This window comes from Mesoplodon densirostris, chromosome 3, assembly GCF_025265405.1.
Source record: "Mesoplodon densirostris isolate mMesDen1 chromosome 3, mMesDen1 primary haplotype, whole genome shotgun sequence".
NCBI classification, from domain to species: Eukaryota; Metazoa; Chordata; class Mammalia; order Artiodactyla; family Ziphiidae; genus Mesoplodon; species Mesoplodon densirostris.
In genome coordinates this window covers 129,892,748-129,904,497 of record NC_082663.1, presented here as the reverse complement: position 1 = coordinate 129,904,497, position 11,750 = coordinate 129,892,748, and the positions used below count along the sequence as shown (strand labels likewise).

The following is an 11,750-nucleotide window of genomic DNA, read 5'->3' as shown; positions in this document are numbered from 1 at the left end:
ATAAAATCTCTCTGCAAAATTTTGCATGTTACTGGTTTGTATAATTCTCCTTTATGTCATCTTTTCCCCCTCCCCTCGCTGCCGCGGTGGTACAGCCCAGCCTCCGAATAAACCGAATTCCTCTGCTTGTACGGAACTGGCCGGCCTCTCAAGATGGCGGCTCCCACTGAGACACAGCGCATGGGAGCGGCCATATTGCCTCCTGAACAAAGCCGCCCAGGGTGCGGAGTGGGCAAAGCTGCCCGGTACCGAACAGCGCAGGCCCGGGAGCCCAGTGCTTTGCTCACCCAGACAGGAAGCGGGAGAGTTCGCCGCTATGGATGTGACAGCTGTCCCGGGTTAAGCCGTGAAGGGCGTTTCTAGATCTGATAACGGAACTGCAGGTCAGAAGGCGGACATGTGTGGTGATGAGTGAGTCTTTTGGATTGGTAATGGGAAGGGAGGGGTCCGTGAGCGTCAGTGATTGGAGACTGATGAAGTCACTGGTGGGGAAGGTATGTAGGATTAGGGTTGGGCTTATTTGGGAGTCAGGGATGGGGTGAGCTATGAGGTTAGTAATTGGATAACGGTGTGTCAGTGACGGGGTTGTCTGTGGGATCAGAAATGGTGTGTAGGGGGACTGACTGGTGATGACTGGGTCAGGGATTTAGGGGACTCTGAGGAATCAGTGATTGGTGAGGGAGGCTGTGGACTAAATGATGAGGGCATCCATGTGGCAGTCAGTGATGTGGTGGGCATGGGGCAGATCTGTGGGGTATGTGATTGCTAGGTCCGAGGATTCAGAGATTTGGAGGGAGCAGTAACGGGATCAGGGCGTCTTGATGATCAGCCCTACTTTTTTTTACATACATTAAAATTTCCACAGGTCATAGGTAGCCTTAAAGGTCAAATCTCTTCTCAACCATTATGCCCTTAGTCTGGTGCCCTGCATAAAAATGATCATTTTGAAACAAGACCAAACAAATCAAAAAAGATAGGATTATTATGAAAAGTGTGATTTTCGTCCTACCTCTTTCTAAGTTTATTGAAATCATTTTATATTTTATTCAAGAAACATTTATTGAACACCTGTTGGGTGCCCAGGGATAAGTATGACTATTTCTCCTGGTTGTTTCCTTCCAGATCTATTTTGACAAAGCCTGGAATACCCCATATAAAACAGTCTGTCTATCATGGGAGCACCCACTTCCTCTGAACCAGTTAAGTCTTACCTACCTGACTCCTTCTGGGACTGAGAAGGATTTCCCAGGTATGTACCTTCTTACGTTAGGATATATTCCGTTGTATCAGTGGTTCCAACATACCACCATTTTTATATGCAGACAACCATACTGTTGAAATCAGCAATAAAAATTTAAACGGAAAACATCTTAAAATTAACATTTTGGTCCATGAATATTGATTGGCAGGAAAGTCTGCTGAGTTGAAGGAAAATATGAGAGCTCTTGGGAGATTATTAGAATTCAGCTGCTGATTCCTTTCTGGGGAATAAGGGAATACATTCCTCAGTTTTTCATTTGGTCATTAGCCATTCTTATTGCCGGGGAGCTTCATCTTTGTGTATGTGTGTGTGTGTGTGTGTGTGTGTATTGCCTTATGAAAACATTACAGTGGAATTGCTGGTTCATAGTGGGGAAACTAAGTTGTTAATAAATCAACAGGAAACATATGTTCACTTCTATGCAATTAAATTAAAAAACCTTGTCCAAGTTCTGTATGATCATAGTATGTAGTCACAAGAGGACTTCCTTCACATGATACGTGCTTATCTTTCTATAAAGACCGAACAGTCTTCTCCCACAGGTTGGCCTAACATCTACCTGACTTCTGTGGTAGTTGTTTCTAGACTGGTGAATGTGGAACCTGCAGTCTGCGTCTGATCTGTGAAAACATCCTTCTGATAACCAATTTTGCCTTTTCAGGCATCTACCTTTTTAGAAGAGAGCAGAAAATGATGAAGTCCCAGGTGAGTTGCTTTAATTTTTAATTTCTTAAATTTCTTTTTTTGGTTCTTCATACAATCAAATGGAAAAATGAAGATAGCTAAAATTTGGATTGGGGAAAGACAGCCAAAATAAAGATCCAGACCTAGAAAGAGTTGCTAGGTAATATTTAGATAACCTGGCCTGAAACCATTAAAAAAAAAACTGAGGTACCAATTTTTCTTATCTTTCTTGCTGACATCAGTTACATGATTTGCAGACCTCTGAAGAGAAAGCAGATACATTTCCCATGGGAAGAAATTATTTCTTGCCATATAAGACTAAGATTTCATTTTTGGATCTTTCTCTAGGTGGTGGAGTGTGCAGTGTTCTCACCAACACTCCTGTGGTAAATGCAATAATAAATTTCTTGTAGCTGTCTCACACAGTGATTTCTTTTAGAGGGAAGTTATCATAATGTCATAGCCAAACTCCTTAACTTTATCCTTAAGAGCTGGAGTCATCAAACTATTGCCTAAATTCAGTTCTCCAACTGTTTTTGTAAATAGAGTTTTATTGGCAGCACAGCCATGCCATTTGTTTACGTATTGTCTATGGCTTTTTTTGTACTACAATGGCACCATATGGCCTGCAATGCTGAAAATATATACTTTACTGAAAAAGTTTGTTGACCTCTTCTTTAGAGGACCAGACTGATTATAGAGGCTTCCTATTGGCCAGCTTTCTCTACCGATAAAGTCTAGATAATATAGGATGGATACATTTTGAATGATCTTCCAAAATACATATTTCTTTCAAAAAGTAGTTCTTGAAATATAATTGTCTGGCAGAGCTTTGGAGAGCAAGGGTCACTGATGCTCTGTACCCTTTACTGTGGTTTCAGAGTTTGTAGGATTACTGTCTAACTTGGGGCTAGTTCCTTCTCTGTGTTTCTGTTTTTAACAGTCTGTTATTTTTTTCTCCCTGCCAATATTCACTATATATGCGGTATAAAAATCTTTAACTATAGAAAAAGATAAAAATTTAAACACTGAGGGACTTTTTAACTTAAACTCCCCTCCTCCTGAGATTCTCAGTGTTAACCATTTGTTTCTAACCTTGTGATGGAGCGTACACGTGTAATAGTACCAGTGCCAGAGGTGTCTCTTACTTTCTTGTTTCTTTTTTGGGGAAAAATAATGTTATAGTAAACATTCTGTTTTGCAAGTTGATTTTTTTTTTTTTTTCTTTTTGCGGTATGTGGGCCTCTCACTGTTGTGGCCTCTCCCGTTGCGGAGCACAGGCTCCGGATGCGCAGGCCCAGCGGCCATGGCTCACGGGCCCAGCCGCTCCGCGGCATATGGGATTCTCCCAGACCGGGGCACGAACCCGTATCCCCTGCATCGGCAGGCGGACTCTCAACCACTTGCGCCACCAGGGAGGCCCTGCAAGTTGATTTTTAACTTTACTGTCCAGTATAAAAATTTTTTTATACATTTTGAATATCTTCCTATGCCAGTATATAGAATTCTCCTTTATTATTTTAGCAGATCCATAATATATCCTTGTGGACTGGAATTGTTTCTTCATCTGTAAAATGGAGATTGTAATCCTCATAGGGTTGTTGTGAAAACTGAGTAAAAACCACGCTTAGAACTGTAACTGGGGATGGTTTGTTTTATATTTAAGTATTAGCTATTATTATTATATCATCATTATTATTGTCAAATCTTGGAATCAGCTTTTGCATTAGGAGTTCTTATGTATATTTTACAATGGAGCTTGACAAATGAGTTCTATTGTGAAAAGACAGGTGTTTTTCCTTTTTGGATCTCAGTAGCTTTGGAGCTGTGCTGTCCAATACAGAGCCACCAGCCTCATGTGGTTATTGAGCCCTTGAAATTGGCTAGTCTGAATTGAAGTGTGCTTTGAGTGTAAAGTACATAGTGGGTTTTGAAGATATAATTGCAGAAATTCATTAATAGTTTTTAAAGATTGATTACATGTTGAAATGATATTTTGAATATACTGGGATAAATATATATTATTGAAAATAAGTTTTTGAATGTTGCTACCAGAAAATTTAAAATTACTTATCTGGTTGGCTTTATATTTCTGTTAGAGCTGCTTTAAAGATGAAAATGGATTTTTTATTGGCCCAATAAATCCAACTATCATGGCTAATTAACTTGCTTGTTAGCTCAGGAAGAAAGATTTATATTTTTTCCATACAGTCCAGAAGTGAAGTCATCATTTTCACACATACCTATCTTTCTTTTCTCCCTCTTAACACCTACTCCCCTTCCATTTCCTCCATCTCTTCCATTCTTCCAGTCACTCAAGCTGTAAAAATTGCTTGTAGCTGATTGGAAAGTACAATTTTCCACTGATTATGCACTATTTTACTCAATTTTACTCAAAATTAACAAAATTTATACATATTTAGTATATTAAAGCATTCTAGTATCATTGATAAAGCAAAATTAGAATGTCAGCATTACGTTTATTCATTTTCTTATCAGAATGGTTTCCCTCTACATTCTACATTTATCTTCCTCATGTTACTGTTCTTTAGATCACAAGAATATTATTGACAGTGCACAAAACTGTTCTTAACTAAGCATGAAATTTATTTTATTCTCTATAATTTTCATTCATTCCTTTTTAGCAAACATTTCTTGAGTAGTCAATATATGTCACAGGTGCTGGCTGGCTGTGGAATATCTCAAGAGTTACACATGGTTCTTTCTTGGGAAGAATGCAGAGAAAAATGAGGTGAACAGATGTGGAAACTAACATTAACACATAAAGGCTCTATAATAGACATGGGAGCAAGGAACTTTTATAGTCGATAAGGGGGAACAGCCAGCTTTATAAATAAGTCAAGGATACGAGTCTTAAAAGATTATTAAACTCTGGATCATGAAGGAAGTAGGATGAGGATAAGAAACAGCATTTGAAAAAGTAGAAAAGGCTGAGAATTTGAGGAAAACTAAAGCGGAGGGTGTCTCATGGCAAGTTTGTCTGAAGGCAGCATTAAGGTAATAAAATATAAAAGTTTACAGTATCAAGGAAGGCATTGTGGAATAAATACAGTGGTCAAGAACCCAGCTACTGAGTCAGGACACCCACTTTTAAATCTGACAGTTAATCAGTCATATATTCAGCGTAACCTCTGGCAAGAAGTGACTTAACCACTGTAATCCTCAATTCTCTCATATGTAAAGTGGGAAAACTAAAGGGGTTGTTATGGGAACAAACTGAATGCTTGGCAGCTTGATGGTGTGAATATGAGACTTGATGTGGGGTGAGAGAAACCTTAACATTGAGATGATTGAGATGAGACTAATTATATATGCAAGGATGGACCCAAAGGAGTCTTTTAAGCAGGGGAATGTTGATATTTAATTTTTTTTATTCTGAAAGCAATATTTGATAATAATGGAATAATTAGGGAAAAACCCTCAGAAGTAGTTTAAAATAATACAAATCACTCAGATTCCACTATTAGGTGACAACTATTATGAACATACATAATGGTGGCATAATTAAAATAGTCAGTTTACCCTCCAGAAACACCTCTGGCTCTGCAGTTACCCAAGTCCTTTATTTCAGTGTCATGTCAATAATTTGTTATAGTTTTCTCGTGAATGTTTCTTGCATATTTCTTAAGTGTGTTTTTCAATATTGCTGTTATAATTGATGTATTTCATTATATTCCTAGCTATTGCATATATATAGGAGAACTGTGAGATTTAGAAGAAGCTAAGATTTCTTTCCTATGAAATGAGGGGATTGGATTAGAATCTTCAAGAACTCTGACATTCTCTGATTCTCTAAATGCGGCTTTTCTCTTTTTTATATGTTATACTTTAAAAATCCTTCTCTATAATTATTAATAAAGGGCTTCCTTGGTGTCACAATGGTTAAGAACCTGCCTGCCAATGCAGGAGACACGGGTTCGAGCCCTGGTCCGGGAAGATCCCACATGCCGCGGAGCACCTAAGCCCGTGCGCCACAACTACTGAGCCTGCGCCATAGAGCCTGCGAGCCACAACTGCTGAGCCCACGTGCCACAACTACTGAAGTCTGTGATCCCTAGAGCCCATGCTCCGCAACAAGAGAAGCCACTGTGATGAGAAGCCCGCGCACCACAAGGAAGAATAGCCCCTGCTCCCAGTAACTAGAGAAAGCCTGTGTGCAGCAACAAAGACCCAACGCAGCCAAAAATAAATAAACTAATAAATTAATTTTAAAAATTATTAATGAAAATATTCCTAGCCAGGTTTTGTTTTGTTGTTATATAATTTTGGGTATTTTTAGAGCTTAAATTTTTGCTCCATCCAGAATATATTTTTTTCTCTTTTCCAAGACATAAGATATCATTGTATTAGTTATAATTGATGTATTTTATTATGGCAGCTAGGGCTGCCCTAACAGAATACCACACACTGTGTGGGTTAAACAACAGAAATTTTTTGTGTCACAGTTCTGGAGACTAGAAGTCAAAACTTAAGGTATCAGCAAGGTTGGTTCCTTCTGAGGACTGTGAGGGAAGGATCTGCTCCAAGTCTCTCTCTTTGGCTTGTAGATAACTATCTTCTCCTCATGTCTCTTCATACTGTCTTCCCTCTGTGTGTGTGTGTCTCTCTGTTCAGATTTCTCCTTTTGATGTGGATCTCAGTCATATTGGATTAGGGTCCACCCTAATAACCTCATATAACTAATCACATCTGCAGTAACCCTATTTCCAAATAAGGTCACATTCTGAGATACTAGGGGTTAGGACTTCAACTTATGAATTTTCAGGGTATACAATTCAGCCTCTAACATATGGCTTCAACATTATTCTTTTCCTGTTAACTGTCCAGTTGTTTCAGTACTATTCATTGAATAATACATCTTCCTCTCAGCTGTGTGTTCTTTTTAATATTAAACTCAAATCTTTATGTAATGCTAGTTCTTTTCTAATTTATTAGTGCACAGAGATACATTTTCATAGTTATATTCAGTGTGTACATATTAACTTATGCTGTTTCTTTTCATTTATTCTTTCATGTAAGTATTTCCACATGTTGAAAGAGCTGTATATTATTCCATCAAATTTAAGTAATTGTTTCCTTATTATTAGATACTTGAATTGTTTTCCAAAATTCCTCTCGGTTGCTTTAATGCTGCCCTTATCACTTACTAAGTTACCATTTGTATTAGGTAGGCATTTTATGATTTACCTCTTCTGTTTTCCTGTACTGTCTGGGTCTTCTTGCTAAAGGCAGGATTTTACATTGGTTCTCCCAAATACTCTGATACAAAACTAGATGTAGGTATAGTTTTGCATACTATATTAGAGATTATAAGAATGATCACTTTAGATTGAACAGGAATATACTGTTACAGGGGTTAGTATCATTCAAGGATGTGGCTGTGGATTTCACCCAGGAGGAGTGGCAGCAACTGGACCCTGCTCAGAAGACCCTATACAGGGATGTGATGCTGGAGAACTACAGCCACCTTGTCTCAATGGGTAAGGATGACTTCCCTGTATAACTCAGACTTGTCCATTCAAGTGCCTTTCCTTATCAGTCCCTGTGGTTAGGTGGTTCCTGACATATGAATGACTTTTATGATCTTCTTACCTTCCTCAATGGAGGTCATTACTTTGCTGAGGGCCAAATGTACTACTTCATTGTAGACCTCCTTAAACTGCACCTTCTCTTTTGCCTTCTGTGCAGTCTATCCCAGTTCCTCTGTGATTTCCATTTAATAGGGCATCCAGTTTCCAAGCCAGATGTCATCTCCAAGTTGGAACAAGGAGAAGATCCATGGATCATAAAGAGAGACGTACCAAATTGGATCTACCCATATGAAGATCAGGCAGATGGGCGACAAGGGAAGTGAAATATCAGGTTTTTTTTTAATTGATTGATGCCTGAGGCTTATGTTTCTCTCCTTAGTGAATTCTCTTATTCTTTGTTCCTGTGCTGAGAATTTAGTAGGCATTCAACAAATAATTTATCAATTAAATAACTGTGAACCTTTATAGGGGATAGCTATTTCTTATTGATTGTATATGTATATATTATGTATTAAATATATATTTGTTTAATATATTTAATATATATTTAATGCATTTTATGAAAAGGCTTAATAGGCAATAGAAGGCAAATTCCTTCTAAGAACACAGGTTGCATTACAGAATTAAATGTCAAATACTGCTACTGTTTTTAAAAGTTCAGAGACAATTAGAGTCTAAAGAAATGAAACAGAATTTGAAAAGGCATTTTTCAGAGCATGCAGCTGTAGCTGCTTTGAAAAATATATTGAGTATTGATGATGCTGAGAGAGGGAGGTGAAGACAAACTGTTGATGGGGGGTGGGCATGAAGAGTATATGAACGAAACCTTGAAGTTAGGGAAATATGGCTTTTCTGGGAGAACTTTGCTAGTTTTATTTGATAATGTATAGAAAGAATTTATGGGGAACTGTGGAATTCAAGCTTGGATTCTTGGTGTGAATCTGATACTGAATCCACAGCAGGATTTTGGGTTTTTCTGTTGTTTGTATTAATCGTTAATTAGGAAAATAGACTGAGGAGAGTTAAAGTATTTTGAATACATAAGAGACCTTGTTTCTTTGGCTAGTGGTGGCAGGATAATACTAGTCAAGTATATAGAGCAAATTATAAAATAAATGCATTTGAAAGGTGAAAAGCATTTCCCTTCAGAAAGCAGGAGAAATGGGAAGACTCTAGAAGAATAATCCAAGATTAGAGTGATAATAACTTAGATAGTTTTCTATCTCCTTCAGGTATAGTTTTTCCATAAATATTTCACTTTAACATCCTTGTCTAACCATTTCCCTCATCATACTATTTGCTGTCTGTCTTATGAAATGGCCTGTCTCCATCCCTATTTTGAGTTCATCACCTTCATTGGATCAGTCATTTTTTATACTCCTCTGCATTCTGTTAATTATTCTTTATGACTGTTTTATTTTATCTTTCTTTCCTTTAGACAGGAAAAGTAACCTTGACAACACCCAATCATGTATTTTGGGGTCTGTTTCCTTCCATAATAAGATACTGAAAGGAGTCACAAAGGATGGTTCACTTTACTCCATTTTAAAAGTCTGTCAAGGTGATGGCCACCTGCAGAGATGTCAGAAAAACAGACATTTCAGGCAAGTAACAGTCATCAACAACAAAACAATGACTGTGGAGTCAGACCACAAATATAATGCATTGGGGAAAATATTTCAAGAATGCATAGGGTCAGATACTTCAAGACAAAGATCCCATAACTGTGGTGCATTTAAAAATGACTTGAAATCTAGTATTGACCTACCTAGTTGTAATAAGAGCAATTCAGGAAAAAACCCTGATGAGAGTTTTGGATGTGGAAAATCATCCATCCATGGTGTGTCCAATCCTGATCTTGAGAAAATTCACAATCAAGTAATTCCCTGTGATGATAATGAGTGTGGAAACATTTTCAGCAAGAAACAATCCCTTATTCAGTATCAGAATGTTGAAACTAAGGAGAAAACCTGTGTATGTATTACATGTGGAAAAGCCTTTGCTAAGAAGTCACAGCTCATTGTACATCAACGAATTCATACTGGGAAGAAACCATACAATTGTGGTGCATGTGGGAAAGCCTTCAGTGAGAAGTTTCACCTCATTGTACATCAAAGAATTCATACTGGGGAGAAACCTTATGAGTGTTCTGAATGTGGAAAAGCCTTCTCTCAAAAATCATCCCTCATTATACATCAAAGAGTTCATACTGGGGAAAAACCATATGAATGTAGTGACTGTGGAAAAGCATTCTCCCAGAAATCACCCCTCATTATACATCAGAGAATTCACACTGGAGAGAAACCTTATGAATGTAGGGAGTGTGGTAAGGCCTTCTCCCAGAAGTCACAGCTGATTATACATCATAGAGCTCATACTGGAGAGAAGCCCTATGAGTGTACTGAATGTGGGAAAGCCTTCTGTGAGAAGTCCCACCTCATCATACATAAAAGGATTCACACTGGAGAGAAACCTTACAAATGTGCTCAATGTGAGGAAGCCTTCAGCAGGAAGACAGAACTCATTACACACCAGTTAATTCACACTGGGGAGAAACCTTATGAATGTACTGCATGTGGGAAGACCTTCTCCCGGAAGTCACAGCTCATTATACATCAGAGAACGCATACTGGAGAAAAGCCCTATAAATGCAGTGAATGTGGAAAAGCCTTCTGTCAGAAATCACATCTCATTGGACATCAGAGGATTCACACAGGAGAAAAACCTTACGTTTGTACTGAATGTGGGAAAGCCTTCTCTCAAAAGTCTCACCTCCCAGGACATCAGCGGATTCATACAGGAGAGAAACCTTATATATGTGCTGAATGTGGAAAGGCATTTTCTCAGAAGTCAGACCTTGTTTTACATCAGAGAATTCATACTGGGGAAAGACCTTATCAGTGTGCTGTATGTGGGAAAGCCTTCATCCAGAAATCACAACTCACTGTACATCAGAGAATTCACAGCAGTGGTAAAATAATAATGAACTAAAAACACAGACAAGCTTTCAGTATTAGCTCAAGCCTTAATAAACAACAGAAACCTGATTAATTTGATACATTTGTGGACAACATCTTTATAGAGAAAATTTTACAAGAGAATTCGTGTCTGTAGTGTGGTGATACCTAACTCAGCAGAGATGATGGGAAATAATTACATAAATGAAGGACATTTCACCATGGCATGTAAAGCTTTTAAAGTCATGAACTGAATGATCAGTAGAACAAATTATGTATATAGAATATTGTCAAATTACATATTCCTTATTATACCATAACAATAAACACATTGTGAAATTGCTAATATTAGCTTGCCATTATTTTGGCCATGTACAGTAATTCCCTATAAAGGACATGAAGAAAACTTGAGTTAATAAAATCAATTCCTAGAAACTGTATTAATAAGGAGGGGCTTGGGAGTTCCTTGGTGGTAGGACTTGGCGCTTTCACTGCTGTGGCCCAGGTTCAATCCCTGGTCGGGGAACTAAGATCCTGCAAGCTGTGCAGAGCAGCCAAGAAAAGGGGGGTTGCTTAACATGATCCCTAAATATACATGTAAAATTCTTATACAAAGATGGAAAGATAGGTTGATCAGATTCAGTAAAGGTGATAATTATACATTTTTCCATCTCAAGCATATAAGTTGATCTGTATCTCTGGAAGGACCCCGGACCTTGAAATTGATGCTTCTTGACCAAGTCTCCTCTTTACTCTCCCTTACTGGTAATTTGGTATTGAACTGACTTTGGTACTGACTTTGGTATTGACTTTGGTACTGAACCAAATGGTTTAGGTTTTAATCCTGGCTCAACTACTCAAAATATTGTGTGACTTCAGGCAAGCCTACTTTACCCATCTGAATATTTTTTCTTATTGGTAAATAAATGTACAGTGTAGAGCACATTTTCAGTTAATATTAGTTCTTTTCATCTTTCTATTGTCCTATAACCGGATCCTAAGACTAATATGATACATCTGAACTTCCTATGCAGTCCGGATACTCTGCTTATGTACCCCATTCCTATGACTGATTGATTTAACTGTCTTTGACCATGGTAGTCTTGATTCTTGGTATGTTAAAGTGAGATTTTATTATACTTTAATTAATTTTTACATACATTTATATAAGCCATTGTGTTTGCACATAAAGACCCTGTCTAATGTCACTTTAGTTCCTTTATGACCCCTGTCCTGCAGCTGCAACTGTTCTCCCCGGAACTGAGGCCGCTTAACAAAGGAAAACTCTTGGGGTAA

General features: G+C 38.0%; 1 protein-coding gene across 2 annotated transcripts; it reads left to right on the top strand.

Annotated features, from left to right (window-relative positions):
• Positions 1–1,126: 1,126 nt before the first annotated feature.
• On the top strand, positions 1,127–10,778 carry ZNF300 (zinc finger protein 300). Of its 2 annotated transcripts, XM_060093667.1 has the most exons (5): positions 1,127–1,249; positions 1,923–1,966; positions 7,320–7,446; positions 7,690–7,816; positions 8,940–10,778. In XM_060093667.1, exons 2-5 carry the CDS (start codon positions 1,952–1,954, stop codon positions 10,486–10,488), a joined length of 1,818 nt encoding a protein of 605 aa, XP_059949650.1. In that variant the 5' UTR covers positions 1,127–1,249; positions 1,923–1,951; the 3' UTR covers positions 10,489–10,778. The 2 variants fall into 2 exon arrangements, with proteins under 2 accessions (XP_059949650.1, XP_059949649.1); XM_060093666.1 differs by lacking the exons at positions 1,127–1,249; positions 1,923–1,966; positions 7,320–7,446 and having other exon boundaries at positions 7,701–7,828; positions 8,936–10,778.
• Positions 10,779–11,750: the final 972 nt, after the last annotated feature.

Excerpts from the sequence above, each read along its gene's own strand:
- ZNF300 (XM_060093667.1), top strand. Across the intron at positions 7,447-7,689 it reads CAGCCACCTTGTCTCAATGG|GGCATCCAGTTTCCAAGCCA; the intron begins GTAAGGATGACT and ends TCCATTTAATAG. Across the intron at positions 7,817-8,939 it reads GCAGATGGGCGACAAGGGAA|GAAAAGTAACCTTGACAACA; the intron begins GTGAAATATCAG and ends TCCTTTAGACAG.